The sequence below is a fragment of the Heliangelus exortis genome, chromosome 3, assembly GCF_036169615.1.
Source record: "Heliangelus exortis chromosome 3, bHelExo1.hap1, whole genome shotgun sequence".
Classification (NCBI taxonomy): domain Eukaryota; kingdom Metazoa; phylum Chordata; class Aves; order Apodiformes; family Trochilidae; genus Heliangelus; species Heliangelus exortis.
In genome coordinates this window covers 10,095,026-10,120,813 of record NC_092424.1, presented here as the reverse complement: position 1 = coordinate 10,120,813, position 25,788 = coordinate 10,095,026, and the positions used below count along the sequence as shown (strand labels likewise).

At 41.1% G+C, this 25,788-nt stretch overlaps 2 protein-coding genes across 8 annotated transcripts in view; one reads left to right on the top strand and one right to left on the bottom strand.

Moving 5' to 3' along the window:
- The window catches only part of SPAST (spastin), a 37,867-nt gene extending 18,591 nt beyond the window's left edge, over positions 1-19,276 (bottom strand). Inside the window, exons 1-5 of one of the 6 annotated variants that reach the window (XM_071739139.1) lie at positions 18,742-19,275; positions 14,576-14,662; positions 13,198-13,281; positions 5,288-5,383; positions 470-654 (exon numbers count right to left, since the gene is read on the bottom strand). In XM_071739139.1, the coding sequence (XP_071595240.1) occupies positions 470-654; positions 5,288-5,383; positions 13,198-13,281; positions 14,576-14,662; positions 18,742-19,144 (855 nt within the window). In that variant the 5' untranslated portion in view covers positions 19,145-19,275. Of the gene's footprint in view, positions 1-469; positions 655-5,287; positions 5,384-13,197; positions 13,282-14,575; positions 14,663-18,741 lie in introns of all 6 variants that reach the window. The other 5 variants (XM_071739140.1, XM_071739141.1, XM_071739143.1 and 2 more) reach the window with 5 other exon arrangements.
- Positions 19,277-21,312: 2,036 nt separating this feature from the next.
- DPY30 (dpy-30 histone methyltransferase complex regulatory subunit) lies at positions 21,313-25,527 on the top strand. Of its 2 annotated transcripts, XM_071739149.1 has the most exons (5): positions 21,313-21,444; positions 21,926-21,997; positions 22,083-22,130; positions 23,383-23,525; positions 25,293-25,527. In XM_071739149.1, exons 2-5 carry the CDS (start codon positions 21,962-21,964, stop codon positions 25,363-25,365), a joined length of 300 nt encoding a protein of 99 aa, XP_071595250.1. In that variant the 5' UTR covers positions 21,313-21,444; positions 21,926-21,961; the 3' UTR covers positions 25,366-25,527. The 2 variants fall into 2 exon arrangements, with proteins under 2 accessions (XP_071595250.1, XP_071595249.1); XM_071739148.1 differs by lacking the exon at positions 21,313-21,444 and having other exon boundaries at positions 21,902-21,997.
- The last annotated feature ends 261 nt before the right edge of the window (positions 25,528-25,788 follow it).

Genomic DNA, 25,788 nt, shown 5'->3' with positions numbered 1-25,788 from the left:
GACTTATGCATTTCAGTCACATTCTAACCATAATTTACTTTTCAATGATGCTGCAATACAGCCTGTTCCTACATGCTTTGGCAGAGGAGGAACATGGGGGAGGAGGAGGAAACTGTAGTTCAAGACTAAGGAGGACTTTTTCCTCCATTTTTTTTACACGCTGGGAGTAACATTTATTTTTCTCCTAGACAGGCCTCCCTCAGTTTTCCATGCAATTTTCAGAATCAGTATTACAATTTATTACTGTGATCGCAATGAAAATCCATTTGCTATGCAGCTACCCAATGCCTCCCAACTTCTAAAATCTACTCTGCAGCCTAGCTGAAGAGGCTTGCCAAAAAACATTAGGGTTTTGCTTCCAAAAACTTTCTTCTATGACAATACTGCAGCAAGGCAGTAAAGCCAAAGTTTGATCTGGAATCTACATTGACTTTTCAAGTGTGTACCACTATATTTAACCTTACCATACCTTATGAGCTGAAGCTGCAGCATTAGGTGCTGGCCTAGACACAGAAGTTGATATCCCACTGTAGCTGGGTGTTCTATGGTGACCTTGAAGTCCTGTGGATCCAGTTTTTGCAACAGTTTTTGAGCGAGGAAGGGAATTACTTGTGTGTGTTAAGGGATCCTTCTTTTTTGGAACCGCTCCACTTTCTATAAAGAAAACCAACATCATGAGAACATTTTCAGCAGTTCTACTTTTACCATCAATTCTAATTTGAAGATAATGTTAGTGACAGATATAATGCAGTATTATAAGTAATATAAGTTTTGTAGAGGTTTAGTACTTTTAAGAGAATCTTAACTGTAGCTTTCTCCTGAAGTTAAGTTTGGAATTTTTAGGAGCTCTCAAAAACAAAACTAGTTAGGAATCTTAGAAAAGATGAAGATGGCCAAGTCCTGTAACAAGAACACAATCTATTCCTTAAGACAGAATAAGACTGAACACCAGCAAGAAGACTCTTCCTTCCCAATAATTCCTGAAAAAAACCAAAACATTATAATAATACCCAAATTTCAAGCTGTTAGATTCAGAGCATTCCTTTTTTCAATTACATTAGCAGGGTAGTTACTTTGAACTCTAGCTCACACTATCTAGCACCTTCCACACAGAAGCTTCACTGGGACACTTTAATTTGGGAAAATTAAAAGTTATACCTGCAAGCAACTACCAGGAACTTTTCCTGAGACTCTGTTTCATTTCAGGAACCTCAACGTTTAAGTAAACTCCGGATTAACAGCTCTGAAGTAGCCTACCTTCCTACATTTAAAATTAAGTCTAAAAATACTATATTATGCCCCTGAATTCAAACACCATCACACATTCCATTCACCCTTACTCTACTCCACCTCCACAATGGTGCAGGAAGATTTCAAATTAGGTGACAGATAAACTTAACATATTGGCTACAGGTGAATAAACTACAAAAGGCCATTATGGTCCAGAGTAAGTGAAATAGCACTCGATTTCTACATTCTCCATATGGGATACAAGATGGCATAAGGCTCCTTGGCACAAAAATGGCAAGTGTAAAACATTAAGAGAGACACTAACAGGTAAGAACATGCACAGTGAGCATGTGGGTTGACCATGCTGGTGAACTATCAGAAAAGAGCTTTTTTATGGTGGGAATATGTTACTGGAAGCTGACTAGTACAGTATTGATGCCTACAATGGGAACCATAAATACTACCTTAGTTTATATCCTTCAAAAAGGATTAAGGAGCCTTCTGATTAGCTAAGAGAAATACAGCATCAGAGGTAAGAAAGCTCAAGGTAAGATTTCACCTACAAGTTTCTTCACTAGGATTCTATAAATCTGCAACTCAGTTTGACTTGTTAATCTTAAGCAATGGGCCGAAGAACTCTGATTTTTAAGGAAGTTAATGACTTTACAAATAATTTTTAATTTACAATATTAGTTCAGAGAAAAAGACTTCAGGTAGAAAGCTTCATAATTTTGAATGCTGTGTTTATAAAATTCAAATTAGAATAAGTCAGTGAAACAGTATCACAGAAGAATCAATTAATTACAACCATGTTCTCATCCCCTTTAAATATAAGGGTCTTGCACATTACTAGGAACAAATCTTTATACAGCTCACAGTTTCCACTAGTTGAACTACCTGGTTAACAAGCTTCTAAACCTTCCTGCAGTCACAAATCTACCTCTTTTGAGAGTTACAGAAACTCTGCACGGTCACCATACACAATGCACATGTGTCAATGTGTAAAAAACAAAGGGATTTGGAAGAATGATCAACTACATTTACCTGTAATATATTGTTAAAACAACCCCCCCAAACCTAGCTACTACCTAAATCATACCCAGTTTCAGAGATGGCTAAATTTACTTAGCCCTTCCTGCACAGCAATTTCCAAGTCAAAAACTCTTCAAAATCAGGCATACTTAATAGATTCCAAGTTTAAAAAGTGGCATATTAATCAATTAAAAAAACCCTAGCTAGTCAACACTTACTGATCCAGTTCAATGAAAAGCTGGAACTAGGTTTGTCTGGTTCTTTTTTTCCTTTAGACAGCTGGTTTAAAGTCAACAAGGGAAGGCTTCCAAAAGCTAAAGTAGAGTTTTCCTTGATCTCCTCCTTCACTCCAACACGTTGCTCAGTTATCAGACTCTCCCAGAACTAACCTCCCTTATTAAGAACAATACATGCACTGCAATTTTGAGTACTAGAAAACTGCACAGGCAAATAAAGGGTGCAGGAGAGAAAAGAGAGAGGTTTAAATACAAATTACAATTTACACTAGCTGTACCTTCTGGAATCAAGATCAGTAAGTTCACACACATTCTGTGGCACAGAAAGAAGCACAGATGAACTACTCTCATATAGAGTTGTTCACTGTCAACTCCACAGGGAATCTTCATTTATATAAAAATTTTCATTTGAGCATTTATGTCTCTTGGCAGACTGACAGCCCCTATTATTTCATTATGTAAAATATTTTGCTGTAACAAATGCAAATTCCACAGAACACATTTCTTATCCATTGGTATTTCAGGCACTGAAAGACAGTTTTCTGTCTTTGCAAGTGGCCTTAAAACCTTTGTACCATCTCCAGCAGCCTTCTGCCAAATGTTTCACTGGCTGCCATAAAACAGTAATGAAGTGCCTAAAATATGTTCCAATTACAAAGACAAACCACAGTGTTTTTTTCAAGTGCATTTGAAAAACTGATATAGTAATAGGACTTGATAGTTTTGATTTTACTCTCTAATTCTCAACTGGACAGAGTAATTTACTTCAAAGTACATGTGTATAAAAGAAGTACTTTTAAGAAAAGAGTGTGTAGCAGTAGCATCGTACAAACAAGACTCCCTTGCCCACACACACCTCCCAAAAAAGAGACAAAGAGAATATGAGAGGGAGCAAGCATGTGAGGTACTGGCCAATGAAGGAATTCAGATGAGTGCTGACAGGCTGACTTTCCCACTGCTACCAGGGACCCCACAATGGCAGAAGCTCAGTACTCTGTGTATGTAAACCTCTAACCTCCACAAGTTGTGAATCTGAAGTTTACCTCTGGCAACGTAAATACAAATGGGAATGGAACAAGTCTCCGTCTTGTTCAAATGAATCAGTAGATGCCTGTTAGCTAACACATTATGACCTGCACTTTAGTCCTTCTGTCTCTTCTCAGACCACACTGAGCCTCATAAATGAAAGCTTCCCAGTTAGTGTGCATCCCTTTTTCAGGAACTTGGAAGTCACTTTCTCAGAAAAAAGCACCCCCAGAAGACCACAGCCCTTTGCAGTTGTTTCACTATCCTTTCCTTCACAGTTATGCAAATGCAGCTGAACCATTTGTTTTCTACAAGTCACCAGAAACATGACTCCAAATGGATAAATTCATTAACATCAAATTCCACAGTATTACCAACACTGACCACCTTCTGCTGCAGGAATCTCTCTGAATAAAAAACCTGCTACAGAACTGGCAAAATTTCTTCATTTCTACCAACTGCCAATACATATTCTGTGCTTTGTTGCCAACAGATTTAAGTAACAACATTAACAGCTTTAAGAGTAAAAGTTCAGTCTAGCCTTCTCCTGCAGCATCCAATTTTCAGGTAAGTTAAAAAAAGTGTACAAAGACACATAAAGGAAAAAGTGTAAAGAAAAAAACTGTTAGTATTGAATCAGATGGAGCATGGTATCAGTTTTTCTGTACATATTTAGGAATTTGTTCATTGAATCTCTAGCCAACCAGGTAAAAGACAAGACTTGCACTGGGTCATTGAAGGTAAAGAGTTCTCAAGCTCAGTCTACACAGGAATTTGTAATGAAGAGCCACTAAAACTACATCTTTCGGACAAATACAGTTAATAAAAAAATACCACACATGTAATAATCTAAAGATGCCTAGCATTACAAAGCTCCACTACTTTAACTTCTCATACATTAGAAGGAATAAAAGTAAGCAGTATAATGACATCAGACCTAGAAATGGAGGGGGGAAAAAAAAAGCAAATCATGCATTTTACACTATGTTTCAAGTTTAGTTTCTTCACCAATTGAATGCTTCTCTTGACACAATGGAAAAGCTTTATGAATTCCACAGCTTGTTAGCTCCCTACTGTATTTAACCTCATTACAGTCTACCTTATGAATTATCAGTTGAGATCACAGTTGTGACAATAGCTCACTGCTGGCTTAAAACATTCCCTGAAGAGAACTCACAAACCTCACCGTAACTTTACTCTTTCTGGTATCTCAGTATCCCTGTGCAGTCTTCCAGGAAAGGATAAAAACAGCCTTCTTTGAAAAAAAAGCAAAAGACACTCATTTGGGTTTGTTTTTTCTCTCTTGTTTCAATTATCATTTTCTCAGGGTAAAAAACCCTGAAATTTAAAGCAGCTTAATGAAGACACACATTCACTCGCACAATATCATAAAGAAAGAACTACTTATGCAGGCACAATATATAACCCACATATTCTACATTGACTGTGACACTTTCTGAAACAGGTTTAATTTAATTTGTTTAAGAATATAGCATAGGAACTATTTTCTAAAATGTTATCTTAGTAAATAGTTTTGGATTCTAGGACTGTCATTGTAAAAGAGGGTGTAATAATACAAAATAAAACAGTGCTGTAGAAAAAGGATGGAATGTATTTTAATAAAGCCTTTAAGAACAGAAATATAAAACATTTTTTTTTTTTAAAGTTGGTGGGGCCAGAACATAGAATTGCATATTTTTCCCTGTAATAAGCCAGAAACTGAGAGACATCCCCTGAAGAGGTGCTGGTAAAACCAAACCCACCTGACTGGAGATGTCCATTGCGGCAGGCCAGGTTAGTACTGTCATTATAGACCTCCAGTTGCGGCTTGGAAATTTGCAAAACTGCCTGCAGCTTCTCTACATGGTAGACAGAGGGGGAGGGAGGAAAAAGGACAAAATAAACAAACAAAAAATAAAAATGAACCAAGAAAATTTATGTATACCCAACACACACAAATGTCAAGTTTGGCTTTGTTACACTTGATACAGGGTTAAAGATAAAAGGAGTATTTCTACCTATTCTACACATTCAACAAATTTGTAAGAAAATTCTCAGTATGGGCACGACAGAAATCAGCATTAAAAACAGCCATTTACGGCTGAGTTAATTACAACAATCTTCCCAGTCTAATGTTTGTAGTTACTTCCCAAAACCAGTGATCAGGATTAATTCAACTTCATTTACTAAATATGTATATTCATAACTCATTTCTGGAAGTCCTCCCCAAAGTGTTATTTTTGACCAACTGCAAGAAGTCATCACTTTCCTTCATATTAGATGTTTCACTTAAGTAGTAGCAGTCAGTCAACATTTTACAGAAACCTCAACTGTTCAAGCAAAACACTGCATGTACCTTACGGTTAAAAGATGGAGAAAGAAATTAAGTCTAAAAAGTCACCATAAAGTAGTCACAGCATAGGTCAGAGAGGTATAAGGCTGCAAAAGACTCGAAACAAGTTAAGTTTCAGGATTGTATGTTCTCTACAGCTCACCTACAACTCCTGCTTTTCTTGCTACAGTTTAAAATATCTTAAGCCTTACTTTTGGGGCACTTTACAGCCTCTGCTACCTTTATTTCACACACACACCTTTTTTTGTAAAAAGCAAAACACAGTTTGTAAGATTGCAAGGCATACATTGCCACATTCCACCTCCTTTCTTTTTTCTCCTGTCCCCCAAGAGGTACCAGTACCAAGAAGCTGCAGGAAAACAGGTGCCCAAGTAGAGGAGGATTAATGTCCTCTGGTAACATGAAAGCACATACTGCAAAAGAAGCCAGACTCTAGTGAAAATGTGCACAGTCAAGATCACAATTGCCCTGACTCCAAGAACTGCCATTCAGAGCCTGCACATCGTACAACCAACAGGCATAAACACCTCCTTGCTTTCATTTGGAAGTTTAATTTTCATCTGTCTATCACAGATCTTTTTCTCCAGACCTTTCTGCTTCATTCCCTTCTTCTGCCTGCTCCTGATCACTCGCAGTTTTACTTCCCTGGAAATTATCTTTACACCAGATTATGTGATGGTTTAATAATAATATCCAAGCTGGACAAGCTGTGGTTTAGAGAGAAAACTTAGTAGACACAGACAAACACGAAAAGCTGAAGTTCAGGATTAGTATGTGCACCAAGGGATTGCTTTGTTTTAAATCAAAAGCATTGAAGTCAGGCACAGTAAAACAAAAAAATATGTTAACCATACCAGAACAGCCTATATATGCACAAGCTTTGTAACCTACAAGAAGTTACCCTAAGAAGCCTCCCTCTAAAGAAAGTCAAAAAGAAGTCCTTGTAGTATGACTGGTTGCAAACACAATGTCTAAATTACTTTCTTGGGTGCAGCACCACTGAAGGAGACAGCAGAGCAGGTCCCTGCCCAGATATCTGCATAGGCAGTACATCCAGAAGCTTAGGAAACAAAATTAGTATTAATAGACTTGATAAGACATTAGATAAACGGCCAAGTTTTGGAAAACATTTCTGAACTTTACTTCCTAGTGACTGACCACAATAAAATCAATTGGCCTGGGAGGGAACCCAGGAAATGCTATTTACTTCAACACTACAGTTTGAGAGATTTTACCACAGTTACCAACAGCTTAACGTTACATCTATTCAGGAACTCTGGAATGGCAATGGAAAAAAAAAAAAAGGAAGCCAAGTCCAGGTTCAGGTCACACACTGTGTTCCCATCATATTACGTATTAACATGTAATTTTAATGTTGCACATAAATAACATAAAGCAAATATACGACTTGAGTTACAGTAGTGGTAGAGCCCTCTAGAATAATGAACATTGAGTTATTAAATACTATTCCAAGGAATTAACAGGACACCTTATAACCTTTCTTTTAAATGCTTTCTCCCTGTCTCCAGCCATGGGAAAGGGGGGAAGATGGAGTTCACAGAATCTCATTATTTCTCCTTGATGATACAACATTGACATAAACTTACCACATAAACACCACGGCAGCTATTATCTTATTTAGGCAACTCTAGACCTTGAATTCAAGGTAGCTGATTTCTAATTTAAAAAATTGCCCTGTAACATAAGTCTGAAGTAAAAATACCATTACCTCGAAGAAAGTGGAAGCATCCTAAAAGTTGTCCATTAAAGCCCATATCTATACACAGGCAGAATTATTATGAAAGAGGACACAGATGAAAGTTACTTTAATTATAGGCCATGTGCATCCTTCAACAAAAATCATAGAATGGCTATGGTTGAGGGGGACCTTAAAGATCATCCAGTTCCAACCCCTCGCATGGGCAGGGACACCTCCCACTAGACCAGGTTGCTAAAGGCCCCATCCAACCTGACCCTGAATTCTTCTACTGAGTGGGCAGCCACAACTTCCTTGGGTAACCTATTCCAGTGTCTCACCACCCTCAAATTAAATAATTTATTCCTAATGTCTAACCTGAATCTCCCCTCCTTAAGTCTGAAACCATTTCCCCTTGTCCTCTCACTACACACCCATGTAAAAAGCCCTACCCCAGCTGCCTTGTAGGACCCCTTCAGATACTGGTCCCCTTTGGAGCCTCCTTTTCTCCAGGCTGAACAACCCCAACTTCTTTAGTCTGTCTTCACAGGGGAGGGTGCTCCAGCCCTCTGATCATTTTAGTGGCTCTCATCTGGATACATTCCAGAAGCATTATGCCTTTATTATGCTGGGGACTCCAGAACTGGACACAATACTCCAGGTGGGGTCTCACAAGAGCAGAGCAGAGGGAGAGAATCACCTCCCTTAACCAGATGTCTGTGCTGCTTTTGATGCAGCCCAGGACCTGGTTGGCTCTCTGAACTGCAAGCACACATGGACAGCTCATGTTGAGCTTCTGGTCCACCACCACCCCAAATCCTCCTCCTCAGGGCTGTCTGCAATCTCTTTTCCTCCCAACCAGCTCTTCATGTATGGGATTGCCTCGACTCAGGTGCAAAACCTTGTACTTGGACTTGCTGAACTTCATGCAGTTTGCACAAGTCTACTTCTCAAGCTTGTCAAGGTCTCTCTGGATGGCATCCCTTCCCTCTAGTGTGTTGATTTTACCACTCAGTCTGGTGTCACCAGCAAACTTGCTGAATGTGCATTCAATTCCACTGTCCATGTCACCAACAAAGATATTCAATAGCACTGTCCTGAACACCAAGCCTTGAGGAACAGCACTCAGCACACATCTCCATTTGGACACGGAGCCACTGATCACAATTCTCTGGGTGCAACCATCCAGCCAGTTTCTTATCCAACAAGTGGTCCATCCATCAAATCCATATTGTTCCTGTTTGGAGATCAGAATGTCATGTGGGACACGTCAAGTGCTTTGCATAGGTCCAGGTAGATGAAGCCTGCTGTTCTGCCTTTGTCCACTGAGACTGTGACCCCATTCTAAAAGGCCACCAAATTAGTCAGGCAGGACTTGCCCCTAGTGAAGCCATGTTGGCTGTCACCAATCAACCCTTTGTTATCTGCTTGCCTTAGCAGAGCCTTCAGGAGGATCTGCTCCATGGTCTTGCCAGGCACAGAGGTGAGACTGACTGCAGGCAGGCAGATGTGTAACTCATCTTGTTTATTCCCCATGCTTCATGCATTCACATAGAGGCATTTGAAATGTGCCATTTCGAGGCAGCTTTACTGTCAGGACTTCCATCTGTCTGTACACATGCCTTCCTGTTGGCCTCTAATTCTCTTCCAGGCCCAGGGCATCTGTTAGTGGCTCTGTCCTTAGTGAGGTAAAACCTTTTCTTGAGCTGAGCTACCAGTTTCACCCCTAGCATCACTATGCCATCCCTACGCTCATCTCTAGTGGTCACAGCTTTATCCCCTTCCCCCTTCAAACCCACTTTAAAGCCCTGTCGATGAGCCCTGCCAACTCCCAGCCAAAAATCCTTTCCCTCTCCTGGATAATCCTGTGCCATCCCGTGCCAGTAAGTCTGGTGCACTCTAAACACCTCCATGATCATAAAACCCAAAATTCAACCTGTGGCACCAGCCTCTAAGCCACCTGTTGATCAGGTGGGCATTCCCTACCTACCTGTAAAGGAATTGAAGAAAACATCACCTGTGTTCCTGAACCCTTTATTTGGCCCAGTGCCCCGAAGTCACTTTTGAATGTCTTGGGACTTCTCTTGGTAACCTCATCACTGCCCACCTGCATGACCAGCAATGGGTAATAATCAGAGGGTCTTACCAGAGCTGGGAGTTTCCTAGTACTGTCTCTGACCTGAGCCCCAGGGAGACAGCAGACTTCTCTGTGGGATGGGTCTAGCCAGCACACCAGGCCCTCTTGTTCCCCTGAGGAGGGAATCCCCTACAACAATTATCCTCCTTCTTTGTTTAAAGGAGCAGTCCTAACGCATAAGACTGTTTGTCTCAGCAGCTCCTTGGATTAACTTTTATCAACATCCTCAGAGAGGCCTGCCAGTTCCAGTCCCTGGGGCACCTGGGAAGGTTGGGGGAGGCTGGGAAGGGATTTGCCTGCCACCCCACAGAGGGACCCATTTCCATTCACCCCCATCACTTTGGTTTCCTCCCTCTGCCTGACTGGAAGGAAGCTACACATAGTACAACAAGAAGCACCTGTGCTGACAGAAATCTGACCCCCTAACAAAGTCTCTCTGATATGGGAGAACACAGGTACAAGACGTGTAGAGTATCAGAATCCAAAAGTGCTGCACTGGGCATTGTGGTTATCTGTCCTTAGGAACAACAAACTTCTGAGTTTTACATATCTGTTGTAGAAAACAACTACCTTCCTGTGACAACAAATACATCAAATACAATGATTCTGACATGGGTAATTAGTTATCCAAGAGAGATCAGGTCTGTGAAGACCACCAGAGCAAGATTTACCCACTCCTCTAAATAACTGCACAGCTAACACCCAAAACTGTGTCAAAAACATGGGCTGTCACCAATTCAAATAGCAGAAGTCCCTTGACAGCTAGCACAACCCAAAATGGACTTCCAAAGGGATTGAGGCACCTTGAAGTGCTCTGAAACATACCTGGAATAATTTCAGCTTTCAGGCTGTGTCATAGTACGGCTTAAAACAGAATATCATACAGTGATTTAGACTGAAGATGGAAACAGGGCTCAAAAAAGGGCTCATTACCCAAGGGAAGTATCTACATCCTCTTGGTCTAACATGAGAAGTCATCAGTAGTGTGATGACACATGGTGATAATGCACAAGTGTGATCAGACACCACACCTCATCAGTGGTGTTATGCAACTTGACAATCAAGTTGCATATTACATTGACAATCAAACTTAAAAAACAAAAAAAAAAAAAACAAACCCCAAACCCACAAAAAAAACAAACCAAAAAACAACACTGAGCACTTTTAAGGGACAGTTATAATCCATATGGTTTAATTTTCACTTTCTATGCATTACCACTGTAACTTGTTGACTGGATAGCACTTCAACTAGGCAATCTGCAAACACACCTCTGTCTAGCAAGAAGGATTAAATATTTGATGTTTTTGTCTACTCTAAGTCTGTTTTATCCTGCCAACAATAAAAGGCTTGCCTATTCTCCCCTAAGAAATGGAGAAATTCCACAGGGATAGAGGAAAACACTCTTTGATTTTGAGCTGGATTCAGAGGAAAAATAACTTAATTCAACCTTAAGAGCTTCAAGAGCCTCAGGTTTAGTTCAATTACAAAAGCATCTCCATAGCACACAAAAACTTCCCAATAACTGTTACTATAAGTAACAAGCTATGTTCACAATTCCACATGCAATTCAACTGTACATTACCTTAGATTTCCACGAAATACATGTAAAATTACACAAAGTAACAAAAACAGATGTTGTCAACAGATGGTATAACAAATATTACTCAAGTAGATCCATAATTACCAAGCTTGCAGGGATTTAAGTCCATTAGAATACCTCTCCAAACAACAGCTCTTTCCTTCCTAAAGGGCAGATAACTTCATTTGTCCCTTTCTGTCCAAATTTTGCTCACAGGTACACTGTTTGAGGCAGATACTCAGAACAAACTGAACAAGAACCTGAGTAGAACAAACTACTAAACTTCTGATAACTTAATATTAAAATTTTTCCAAATTTGACATCAACTTATGTAATAAACACTATCCTGTTTACCTTTCAATCTGCAGTTTGAACAAAGAGCAGAAGTATCATGGGATCACACATGCTGGTATTAAAGACAAATATATCAGCTTGACTTCAACTTGAGGTTCTTTGCAAGGTTTGCTCTTTTTCTTTTCTATTGAGAACAGCAAGCAAGCCACTTGGCAACATCACAAGTGCTACTACAGTAGCATAAGCAAGGATGAAGCACTGCCCACAAAATACAGACATTGCTACCTCAAGGGTCAATTTTTTAAAGAAATCCTATTTATTTGCAGTTAGAACAGCAGCAACAAGCCACACCAAAGATTGTTAGCATGCCTAATCACTTTCACTCTTTTGCTCACTAGTTTATATAACCTCTAGAATTCAGTCTTTAACCCTAATGAGTAGAAAATATCTTTCCTGCATTAACTAAGATTTCACTGACAAACACCTGTAATAAAGCAGAGAAGCCAGAAGCCTCTTTCACCCCAGGTTCCTCTCCCTTTTTTTCAAAAAGAACAAAGAACACCAGGAACTCAAGGGAAACAAAAGGGATCCACTTTCTTGTGGTTGTCACAACCTCCCTGTCAAACACCAGTCAGGACCACAGAATGACAAAGACTAAGAGGAGGAAAGAATGTGAATTTCCCTGTCTGCTCCATACACTCCTAGGAGAGGGAGTTAGCAGAACTCAAACAAACACAGTACAAGATTAAAGATGCATATTCACTGAAGTTAAACTGAAGTGCATCTGTTAGTTCTCCCACAAAGACCAATAAAAAATTCCAATCTTTAATTTCATTTTACTGCCTGAAATTAAACATTTCCAAAGTTCACTACATAAAGATGCACTACACAAAACTGTGGGTTTTTGCTTGATAGGAGGGGATCTTTATCTGTTTATCATGCACAATAAGATGCCATTTCCACTCCTGCCTGTTTCACTCTGCCAATTAAAACCTGTACACTTAGTTTGGATAAAGCTAAACCAATACAATACTATTCTTCTGAAAAGAAATGCTTTTACTTGCTAGTCTTAAAATAGAACACTACTAGATAAAATTACAAGAATAAGGTTTTCACAGCCTTATAGTCTGCATAATGCTCAAAAAATATTATTACAGTACACATCAATAATCAGGAAAATCGTTAGAGAAGTGACAGCAGCATTAGCAGAAAATGAAGTAGTTGCACTTACTCTAAGGCACACTTAGGACTCATGATCAGCAATGTATCATAAGATTTACTACAGTTCTAACACAGAAATCCTAAACTAACTCAAATAAGAATTAGTCAAGACCTCCTCAGTTCATGATTCGGGCATGCTAATTATCAAGACTCCTCAGTTACTTTTATACTTATTTCTTAAGGCATAGGAAAGTGGGTCACAAGATACCAATTTCCAAATCTATAAACAACATCAAAAAACCATTACTTACTCTAAACTAAAAACCAAACTTGAGACCCTACACAGATAACGACTACTGCACTTGGAAAATCAAAGCCATATTTTGAAGAATGCATTACAAAGTTGTGCAAATTATGACAAACTTTCCAAAGTCATGAATTGTAACTGGTACCTAAAAGCTGCAAGCGATCCTTGGCCATTGCCAAATTTGTCATCATTTTAGATTGCAGACGTCGAGCCCGTTCACACTGATCACCTTACAAAGAAAAATCAACATTAAAACACAATTCGTCAAATTAACTTTTTAAAGTGCTAAAATACTGACTTCCAGCCTCCCCTCCTCCTCCTCCTCCCACCCCTTATCCTCCCTGTCCATGAAGGAACGTCATTGCAGAACTAATGAAAAAAAAACCCTAATGCTTTCTATTTAATCAATAATTTAAAGTCAATTGACATTATCTGCTCTACAATCTTGCTCGTACAGCAGTGGGAACCCCAGCAAGGTTTTGCATATTCTCTAACATCTCACACTGACCTAATATACGCTCTTTGTAATGCATTTTTCTAAACAGAAGTCAAATAAAAAAGATTTTTTTTTTTAATCTTGAAAAGTGACTGAGAGGCAAGTACAATTTGAAATAATTCACTTTGGCAAAGTTGACAGATTTAAATTCAGTTGACTGTGTCCCTTTACACTTCAAAACACACAGAATTACAGACATTAATATTACTGCTTTCTAAAAAACCCAATGTCAGTTAAAGTCCAAGTTTTGTTTGCTGTTTTTTTGTTTTTTGGGTTTTGCTTTTTTGTTTTTTAACAGTTCAGTTTAGATGGGCTGTATCAAATGCTGCCAGTGTTGCTGTATAGAATAACACATCACCACATACTGTTCACAAACTTTTCTAAACATAGCTTAGGAACAAAACAGCAGTCTGCAAAAGCAGTCACACATTTTTATACTGTGCATGTTTATGACACTAAGAATAATTATCTTAGTATTATTCTGATGATGGAAATTCTTAGCAAATCCTTCATTACACCTAATTTTCTGTGGTACATTTTTGCTTCTATGCTACAGTTTAAATTGTTTCCAGATACAGAGATGGCTTTTCCCCCTCTGTTGAAAATGTTTGGCTATTTTGGCATAAGCTATCCAGAAACACAATGCTAGACCATTCCAACTCAGGGTGTTTCTTTCTTAGTTATACTGAAGGGAATATAAAATTCTGCTTAAGTGAGAACTGTCAACTTTGACAAATCAGTATTTTGGCATTCCCATTATATAAGAAATCAAACGTTTAGAATTTTCATGAACTTCTTATAATTTTGCATAATGTGAAAACATCTGGATCAAGATTTGTATGTGTTATACACCAGACATTATGATAGAAGAGAGAAATTGACCTGTGTTCACTTACAGCTAAAATAGGAATAAGAAACACTGAAGAATCAATTCATATAGCACCTACCACATTCAGCAATATTGATTCCTCACTTTGAAGAAGCCATAAACCAAAAATCTTTTCCACAAAACTCAAAACTGGCTTACCTTTCCCAATTACTAAGACAGCTATTCCTTTTTCCAGTTCTTCAATTCCTTTCTTATACCATTCAACAGCTTGTTCCTTTTGTCCTGCTTAAAAAGGAAGTGAACCCATTATTTTCTGTAATGAATTAAAGCTTAGGAATGGTTCTGTATAATGCTGTGTAGAACAAGTAAGAGGAACAGAGAGACATTTGAACAAAATCCTATGATTTAAAGAAACACTTAAAGGGACACTGTCAACTTCGTATCTACTTAGTTTCAGGTAAACTTTTTCTATTAAAAACAGGTACTACACCAGTCTCAAATCACTTTTGCCTGTTTCAGGAATGCTTTTCCATCTACCTTAAAGAGATCAATCCCCTAAAAACAAACAAACAAAAATCCCAAACAAACCCACAAAAACAAACAAGCAAACACCCCCACACAAAAAGGTACTAAATAAATTGAAAAACAAACCCAACAACAGAAAAACCCAAGCCCTAAAAAATCTAGCCTACACATAATCACCAAAAAAAAGGTGACATTAACAGTTTTTCCTTCTAGAAGATTTAATTAAAACATGCATCTAAATCTTCCAGTGATAACCAATACCAAAGCAACACTGGAAGCTCAGGAACTCAAGAAAATCAACCTGAGGTACGACACAAGTGAGGTGAGAAACACCTTTCCTTTGGATAACTTTTGTACAGAGCAGCTCATTTGTCACGGCCTTATTTCTTGTTCATCCTATCACAAAGCTGCTGTAATTGCAGGTACATGTCAATTTTGACATGAAGTACAACACCTGTAGAATTACTGTACACACCTCTGTACCAACAAGGCCTGAAGCAGACACTGCACAGAACACAACTGTGCCCAACCTGTACTGACACTGTGACAGCAAATAAAGCACTGAAGAGATATTCCTGTCTACTTCATACTGCTCCCCTTCTATGTAAATACTCTGCATCAAAAATATACTTGCCTGCATATGGAAACATGTTTGCAAGGTAGCTATGTCACCTTATGCATGCCTTCCCACACAGTAATGCAGCATATTAGGTATTACAATTTAAACCTGATTAGCATTAATGAGCTGCTAGTGCTAGGAAAAAAAAAAAAAAAAAAAAAAAAAGCCTAGAATGATGAAACCTTCAGATACCACTGCCCTAGTTTCAGAAGAGATAACTGTTCACAAAACTACACCCAGGTACCAGTTACCAGTGATTGATTGTGTTGCTTCTGCACTCCTATCTTTTGAGGACTTCACTCTCCAACCTATTTTCTACAAAATTTAAGTGCCAGTAAAAATATTTCAATACATTTCTGGAGTCCTCTTAAAGGTTTTTCTCTTCCACAATATTTTCATACTATTTGGCAAGTTACCCTGTGCAGGTAATTCCATGCTTTGCTCTTTTTACCAACACAATCCATGGGAGCAGACCCTTCCTCCAGTGTGTATATCACACACCTCAGGAATTTTATTACTGCCCTTTCTCTGCCAGCCTCATATATGCTGACTGTTAAAGACAAAGCTAGATAAATCAAATAACTGAGGCTGAGTGACTACGATTCACTCTGTAGACTTTTTTCCTTACACTTTTCCCCATCACCTACAGAAACATTTTTGACTGCAGTGTAAAACCAATGCTAACTGTGGATATTACAAATCAAATCAGAGATAATTCCAGACACCTCTGCCATTGCCTAAGTTGCTGTGCTAGTCTGAACATGCCAAGGTCATAATTAAAATCTCACTTCCATGTTTTAACTGGAGAAGCTTTAAGATCAATATACCAAACGAAGATGTTTGCCAAGGCAGTGCTCTGAATCACATTAGTTCTCAGTGATTAAGACATTAAAACTACAATTAAAATTCACATTCCTTATAAGTCACTGATTTGATGTACTGGGTCTGGCAGGGATGGAGTTAATTTTCTTTACTGCAGCTCCTATGGTGCTGTGTTTGGGATTTGTGACTAAAACTGTTGATAACTCACCAGTGTTTTGGCCATTGTTGAAAAGCCTGCACAGCCTCAAGGTTTTCTTTTTCCCACTCTAGATTCCCAGCAAGTGGGCTGGTGGTGCACAAGAAAATGGGAGGGGACACCTGCATGATGACTGACCCAAGCCAGTCAAAGGGATATTCCAAACCATGCTCAGCAATAACAACTTGGGTAGAAGAAGAACAGGGTGAAGGCTGTATTCCAAGGCTGCCATTGCTCAAGCACCAGCTGGGTACTAGTAAGGACTTGTCTTTGCATCACCTGTCTTCCTCCCACTTCATTCTTTTGCTCATTAACATGTCTTTATGCTAAAACACAAGTTTTATCACTTATGCTCTTCCTTTTCCCCCCACAGTCCCACTGATGCCAGTAAACAAGCAGCTACGTGGGTGCATAGCTGCTGGCTGGGGTCAGCCCACCACATGTGCCTTCTCAGCCTCTGGAAAATACATTAAGCTTGATTTTGAACTTACCAAAACACGAATATTCATTTCCCCAATAATTCAGAAGCATAACAATTACCAGAAGTGCTATCAGAATTACTGAAGCGTGCATAGCTTCCAGACCAGCAAAACTACCAAGTAATTAACAGGGTATTAGACAATCTAGAAATAGCAACCATTTCACATGCTATGCCTAATTAATTATTTTCTGTTGGAAGTTATAGAAAACTTGCTTATATATCAAATACATTCAATGGTATGCATCTCGCCCAGTAAAAACAGATAAGCATATAAAAAATTTATACATAAAAACAAAGCAGTTCTTTCTCAGTGAAATTAATACTGCATTTGCACAGCTGCAACAGCTTTGCAACTGCTTGTTTAAGCAGCAGAGATTTTTTTCTTTACTAAATGAATGAGCTGTGCATCTAATTCGTATATGATAACTCTAAAAATACCTACAAAGCAAGTCCATGGTTAAATACAATATTTGAAGGCTTACCTTTCAAACCACTAACAGTTATAAGCCACCACATGATAATTTAAGACTTTGCTACTCTTCACAGAGTGATCATCCACAACACTCAAGTTTTAAGCTACCTCAGCATCTTTCATGCTTTATTCCTATGACCCTCTATGCTCTGAGACTGTGCATCTGTTCTGAACTAACCTTGATGCACATGGTGGGGTTTTTTCTTCCAGAGGTTACCACTGCCACTCCCAAACTATCAATGCAAAGCAAGACACGTCTCACACTTTTATGGCAGTCTCAGCATGTAACTTTTATTGAAGATCTATTCCTGTATTTTTAACCTCCTCTCCTAGGACAGCAGTTTCACTAAAACTCAACTGGAAGATTTGTCCTGATGCTTACAGAGAATTTTAAAACCCAGCACAGTGTGCCTCTAAGGAGTACCTTTTGGATGCTGACAGATTTGAGTTGCTGCATTCCGACTACATGGATAAATCAAACGCCCTACCAATTGCTCCCTTTTTTTTTTTTTTTTAAATCCTCTAGTCAGAAAAAAAAAAAAAATCCTCACTCCTGTGTTTTATTTAGCCAAATACTAAAAATCCTCCCAAACTTCATCTATTACCTAGTCCTTTTTTAAGAGTAAGCAAGTAGAACAGTTCGAGAAAAAAGATTTTTTTAAAGCAACTGCCAAAATATGAGTAAGTATTTATATCCTTAATATTCAGATGACTGCAAGAGGGCTGTTTGGGGCCCAGGTTTTCCTGCAGACTCGCTTCAGCTCCTCCATCACTTGACACTACATTAAAGGGTGCACCCTTATTATTGTCCCTGCCGCTTTTGTTGTCCGGGTGGCCCGGTTAAACCCAAAGCCAGCCACAGTCACACACCCCGATTTTTTTAACCGGCTCATACAGACCTCCGCCATCAAACCCTTTAATTTAAACCTGTGAGAGCGAAAACACAAATACCTGCTTTGCGTGGGAGACCAGCCCGGGCCGCAGCTGCTTGACCCGACCCGCGCCGTTTGCGTGAGGCAGGGACGGAGCCGGCGGGGAGCAAAGCACCGGCACCGCACGCAGGCACCGGCCTGCAGCCTGCCCTCCCGCTCGGACCCTCCGAAACCCCCGTTTCTCGGGTTCTGTTGGGTTTTAACCCAAAGCGGCATCCCCGGTCCCGAGAGACCCTGCCCGCCCTTCTCTACACGGGCCTGCTCGGCCCAGCCCGCCTCCCCCCCGCAGCCCGGGGCAGCCGCCGGGGCTCCCCTACCTCTCTCATCCTCATCGATGCGCAGCGCCATGGAGATGCACTCGAAGGCCCGCTTGTGACAGGCCCGCACCGTCTCGGGTGCCCCGCCGGGCTCGGGCGCATCGTCGGCCCCGGCCCTGCTGCCCTTGGCGGCCATGAGGGCGCCGCGGGAGAGGCGCTCGCAGAGCCAGGCGAAGAGCAGCCCGAGCTGAAAGGCGACGAAGCGCAGCAGGGCGAAGGCGGCGAAGAGCGGGTACGAGAAGTAGTACAGGTTCCGCTTGTGCGGGGACGCCGCCGCCCCCGCCGGCGGCACGGGGGGGGCCGGCCCGGGCGGCGAGGAGGGTGAGGCCCCGGCGGTCGTCGGAGGCGCGGAGCTGGAGCCGGCTGAGCCCTTCTTTTTCCCTCTGCCGCCCGGAGAATTCATTCACCGCCGTCGCCATAACCCGCTGCCAGGGACTGACAACAACCGGCCATGGCGGCGGCGGCGACGCCCCTTTCGCTCGGCCCCGGGGGAGGAGTGCGCGGCTGCCCTGGCCGAATGCGGGGCGGTGCCAGCACCGCGGGCGTCGAGGCGCCGCAGCGACAATAGGAGGCGGGGATGGCTCCGCCGGAGCCTCCAACTCCCGGCGTCCTCCGAGAAGCAGCGGCAGCGCTGCGTGCGGGGCGGCCTGCGGGGAGCAGGCTGGGAAGCGTAGTCTCGGGTGGGACGGGGGCAGCAGCCCGGCTGCCGGCGGGGCCCCGGCAGGAGGAAGGGCTACGCGGTAGGAACGCGGGACGCCAGGGGTGACCTCCGCGTTTTGTCACAGCTGGCCCGTTCCAGTCCTGATGGACTACAGCGCTTTGAAACATAACGAGTAGAAAGATGATGAATAATTTGATACCTTTAAGTATTCCAACCGGAGTTGTGAACAGCCCTGCAGGCAACACGCGATGCAGGTGCCTCGCATCGCTGCTCGCGTGGATGCATTTTTAGAAACAGACGAGGAAGGTTGAGGGGAGTTTCGGCCGTCCCCAAAGCCACAGACCCCACTTCGAGATGTGTGACAGCCTTTGATTTATTGTGCGTGTCCTCCCACCGCGGTGGGGCTGCCCCCAAGAGAATGTCCTCCAGTACTTTGTCTGTTTCTGTAATTGGAATGACAGACTGCCTCCTTCCATGGATGGAAACCAAGGCAATTGAGTATGCATTATTAATGCATCATTTGGGGGAAAAAAAAAATCATCTGTTTTCCACCCTCATTATTTTATTCCTATGCAAAATGCAGATTTTTCTTAACAGATAAGTATTCATGCCTAGAACCATGATTAGACAGTGAAACTATCAGAACTGAAAAATAAAATGCATTAATGTTCATTAACTATTTTTGTCTGTTTGGTAGGAAGGATGATCTGTTGTGAAAAATACCATTAAATATTTTCAGTCTACTCATAACTGGGAAAAGTTAATGATCTAATGTTATTTTTTTTCACTATACCTGTGTAAATTATCTTGGTTTCCGATGTAAAATCTATCAAGTTTTGGAGTACCAAAGACATTCCAGAAACTTTAAACAGTGTTAATATGAAGTATCCAAAAGTGTCAAGTGATTCGAGCCATGTGAGAAGAGATTACTCACCTACAGCCTTTATTATCCATCTACTATCTAAAATATCATCCCCTTTCTGAGAACAATAATAGAAAAGCTGGGGAAGAAATTATTTTTAAATTGAAGGACAAACTGAATGGGCATAGGAAGATAATGAGTCTTAGTCCTGACTACTCGATCTGTTCCTTTACCACAGAATTCCAAGGGCCAGTGTTTTTCAAAGGCTTGTTTGAAGAACAGAAACATCCTGTCAGTTGCAGTCATGACAGGGCACCTACAATCACCTGCCCTAACGACATTAACCCGGGCTCCTCAGGCTACACCTCAAAACAGCTAACCGTGGCTGTTGGAGTTTTTAGAAGAAAATGGACATGTGAGCAATCCTGACTACTTAGCTTTAGCCAGAGTGAGCTACGGGCCTTGAGGCCCAGCTGCAAGGTTATTAAAAGATCAGCTCCGGGCAAAAGATAAGGGATTTGGCAGCAGAAAAGAAGAGCAACAGGATGGGAAAGCATAGCATAGACAGCGCATAAACAGTTGTATTTTACCAGTTAGATAGTGCACTGTGGTATATGCAAAATGTGTTGTACCAATCAGCAATATGCTTATATTATGTTATCAGCCTGACTGTGTATAAAAGGGCTACTGCTACTCTCAATAAACGGCAATACTTTGATTGTATTAATCTGTGTGTTGTCCATTGCGCTCTTCCCGACAAGCGGCCATGACAGAACTACTGCTTCATTGAGGAAAACTACATAAATAAACAAACCAACAAACAAGCAAAAGCCTGCAGTCAGACCCTCTGGGCGTGACACCGACCAACTTTCAGGCCTCCAACCTCGGGCCACACCAGAAAAAACCCCATAGACCCCACGCTCCCCTCAGCCGCGCTCTGAGGGTTGAGGGAGCTGAGAGCGCAGAAGGCCCCGCCCATGGATGACATCACCCACCGGCCGCCCGGGATGGGCGGGGCTCCTTCCGCGCAGGCGCCATTGCCCTTGGGGTTTGTGGTGGGGGGGGCGGTGTCGGCATCGCGACCGTTTCACTTACGTCGGATCTGTTTACGACAGCTCCGGCCGTGGCTGAGGGCGCTGGGGAGAGTCTGTCGGTGCCCCGCCGACCCCCCGAGGTACCGGTGGGTGAGAGCCGCCCGGAGGGGAGCGAGGTAGCCGCCTTTTCCCCGTGGGGTGACGCTGGGGCATGGGCATGGCCGGGGCCGCCCCCCCGCACGTGGCCCGGAGGGGTGCAGGGGGGTCCCGGGGCTTAACGCGGCGCGGGGGGCAGGCGTGCGGGGCAGGGCAGGGAGAGGGAACCGGAACGGGAGGTATCTGCCTGCCGCGGTCGCTCCCGGGCCCGTCGCTGGAGTTTCGTGTTTTCAATGACCCACGTCGTGTTTTCTCATCACGCTGCCCTTTTCTTTAGCGAACGTAACGCGAAAGCTGTAGACACTTCCCCAGTTCTGTGTGCGGGGAAAGCGTCCCCGCGTTTGGGAGGAGCGCGGAGCAGCTCGGTTTGCTCCTTGTGAATCGTGCCGTAGTAACCGAGCGCTGCGGTATCACCAAGCAGCGCTGGTCTGCAGCTCAGCCCGCTGAGCGATGTTGTTGTTGCTTTCCAAGGTTACCGTGCGTCCAGCAAATTCCGGCGTTCACATCATGGAGGCAGAACAGATTATGGAGGGGCAGCCGCAGGTATTGTAAGGAATGTTTCGTGTGCTTCACGCTATAGATGTAAGAGGAGCATTTCCCACTTTGCTGACTACGTGTTATTTTACAGGTTCCAGAAAATCCCCATTCTGAATACGGTCTCACTGAAAATGTAGAGGTAACGAAGATTTTGTTGCTGTAAAGTACAGTGGAAGTCACACTCCTGATCAAGGTTGAGTCTTGAGTGTAACTTGAACTGATGTAATGTTCTGAAGGAAGTCAGATGGAAACGGAACCAACAGATATATTATCCCTTTGCATGTTACATTAATACATTTCCTGTAGTGTTGGTTTGATTACTCTATATGGTATGGAAGCAAATAATGAACATCTTAATGAAGTGGGGTGTTTTTTTTTAAGTATGCTATATTCCATTGACATTATGCCACAAAAAGCCATCCAGATTTTTTATTACAGGGAGAGGAACAGGAGGATTTGATGGCAATTCTATGAAAGTATCAAAGGGAGGGATTCTTTTCATATTTGAATCAATTGAAACATTGGATTAGAACAATCTAAGCTATCTTTAATTATACGGAGAAGGAGTAGATGCAGTCCATTCTCTCAGCTGTTGGTAACACTGTGGGTTAGAATAATAATTATAACATGTTTTTACTCTTACTTATTCCTTTGTATGGCTTACTCCATTGTAAGCTCTTACTCTGTGTAAAGGTTTTGCAAAAATGTCCTTAGTGACTCATCTCCCAGATAATTCTTGCCTGTATGCCTCAACTTCCCCTACAGAACCAGAACATGTTGGATATTCATGTATGTTGCATTGAATGCTTTTGGTATACTGGCAGTGGCACGATATCCTTTTTTAACTACAATTAATGGTGTGAAATTATTCAGCACTCTTTTGACCAAAAGGCATCTGTAAGCATTTTGCATGTTTCCTTTAAAGTGTCCATCTGTACTGTGACAGAGCATGGTCTCAAAGTGCTTGACTCCACCAGAGTGCCCTTTGTCAGACTTCTGGATTTCTAGTGCTTTTACCATTTTGTGTTAGAAGTACATGCACAAAGGAACCATTTAGTTGGGATCACTCTTGTTCGTAGTTGTTCCTGCCTCAGTGGTGTAGAATTTGAATCCAAATGCAAAAGTAGAAATAACAATAATAGAGTTGGGGTGTCTTCTGTTTTGGAATACTTGAGACTTCCTAACATTGTTTCTCCAAAATGTAAGAATTTAGCAGAAGGGTCCCCAGGGTCAGAATTTTGTGCAAGGAAAACTGCACTTAAATTTACTTCCAAGATAGAAAGTTATTGCCAATGAATTGCATAGAAAATTGATACTTGTCTTCAACTTGCACTTCAGAGTGCCTGTAGCTTCTCTATCTGTTCATTCACATTTTTTTTTCTCTATTTCAGAGGATAGTAGAAAATGAGAAAATAAATGCAGAGAAAACATCAAAGCAGAAGGTGGATCTTCAATCATTACCCACACGTGCCTATTTGGATCAGACAGTTGTCCCTATCTTGCTACAGGGACTTGCTGTTCTTGCAAAAGAGAGGTAAGATGCTTCAGTGTTCTTCTGTTTTTAGGAAAAAAGTAGGTCTCAAACTTAGGGTGCATGTAATCTTTTCAGACCTTGCACACTAGACATGGTTCTCCTAGCTTGCCAGTTATATAAGAGTCACTACAACAGGTTAATGAATATATGAATTAATATGATTGACCACACAGGGTGTGTTCCCTACTTAGGTGCATATGGTGTGATAAGAGTTATTTATTGAATTTGTGGTCTTCTAATGAAGTACCTTCTAATGAAGTACCTTCTAATGAAGCCCCTACAAAGGGAAAACTGTGTTTTTAAATTTTATCACATAATTCACCTTACAGAAGCAAGGCAAGAAACTGTTCTACTTTTGAACAGGATTTCTGTGGTGTGGAATTAGGAAGGGTTCTGCTTGCCATTTAAAACAAAGGCAGACAGACAAATTGGGCCTGACAGGCATCTTTGTCAGAGCTTAGAACAGCTTCTAAAAGGTGAAGCTGACCTTGCACTGTCAACACAGTAAGGAGCAAACTGACAGTTTGTACTCTTGAGTAAAGCTTATGCTGTCAAGGTGCCCCAAATCTCTTACCAGTCAACAATATGTTCTTCATTAATAGCAAACAGTTGTTCATCTTATCCAGATTGATTTCTAGCCTTCTGGTAGATGTGGTCCATTGGTGAGTCTTAGAGCATATAAGCCATTTCTCAAATAACATAAAAAGTTGGTATGGATGGCCATAATTGCATCATGGTATTTACAGCCAGAACAACCATCAACAGTGTCTTAACCTCAAAAGAAACTGTGAATTTGTACTGCATTACATGGACAGCTAATTGGGCAAAAGAGGATCTATGAAGGCACACCTGAGCAGTGTGCAGACCTCACCTAACTTCTGTGGGAGTTCTGCTGCAGAGGGAATGTAAAACACATCCTGAGGTGGATACCCCACACTTAGCATCTGGATATTTGTGTTATAGGCAAACTTTTTCATTAAATCTTTCTTCACTGTGGAAGGAGCAGTTCTTCATAGGAAATCATCACAGGTGTGAAAATGGAACATTGATTGAAGAGGTTGGGGAACATATAGGAAAAAATCTGACTGTGTCAGACTGCCAAGGTCAAACTGGCTACTCAGCTGAGTGTATTAAAACCTCATGGCTGACAAAGCTGAACTACCAGCTCAGATGCCTCATCTTCTGCTTAAAATTGTACTGGAATGTAACTATTGGATGCCATTATTTCTTTTTCTAAGGAGTACAGAGCTGGCCAGTGATTGAAATTGTGTAACTTACTCCTTGCAATTTACATCACTTTTCAAACTTGGGAGGTTTTGCTGTGTTAATTTAAAAAGAAAGAGCAGTTGCCAGAAACCATGAAAATATTTTGAATGCAGAAGCTACACAAGGAGTGTGTCAGGAAAATGAAGCAAGATAGCACTGCCTTACTTTTACTATGTATAGCAGGAGTTAAAGACTGGCAAATTCATGTATCTCCCAATGATGTACATCTTGTATTTATACTTAGAGAGTATATCCTAGTTCTAGGTATGTTACTTTCTTAGCAGTTTAGTAACATTGAACCAATGGTGACTTAAACTCATTAAAATGAGCCATAAACTCGAAATTTCCAAGGTAACTTTAGGTATTCTGTCATACCTAAATTGATGTTCCAAAGTGTTTGGAAGGAGTTGCGTTGCTTTTCAGGGACGGTCATTAGTTCTCCAGCTACTTAATTTCATATAACAAAAAGTAATTGCTTTTGATTTACCTTTTTCTTTACAGACCACCAAATCCCATTGAATTTCTAGCAGCATATCTTTTAAAAAACAAGTCACAGTTTGAGGACCGAAATTAATTCCATAAAAAAGGAGGACAATTTGGCTGCTAGACTGAAATGTTCATTTGCCACAATTCGTTTTCTTCTGTAAAAATCCTTTGGAAATGTGATGTTGTCTTTCTTAATCGCACAATTTGCTTTACCTTTTGAATTATTTAATAAAGAACACTTTACATTTAATTTGTTCACTTGTTTTAAACAAGCTACTGAGGCACTTTCAAAATAAAGTACCAAAACTGCACTACTGGTGATAAAAGCCTGCATAATTCTGTGGGGCTATAGAACCTGAATGCATGAAGCAAAGGGGAATGTGAATATGATGAGAATCACAAGTAATAGTGTTGATTTGATACAGTACCCTTCATATGTAAGGTACTGAAACATAAGGCAAATTAATTAGGAGCAGTTAGAATTTATTTTGAGGAAGGTTTGATTTAAGAG

Coding starts and splice junctions, on each gene's coding strand:
- DPY30 (XM_071739148.1), top strand. CDS start 21,905: ATGTTGTTGTTGCTTTCCAAGGTTACCGTGCGTCCAGCAAATTCCGGC. Junction 22,131..23,382: donor GTCTCACTGAAAATGTAGAG/GTAACGAAGATT, acceptor TCTCTATTTCAG/AGGATAGTAGAAAATGAGAA. Junction 23,526..25,292: donor GCTGTTCTTGCAAAAGAGAG/GTAAGATGCTTC, acceptor TTTTCTTTACAG/ACCACCAAATCCCATTGAAT.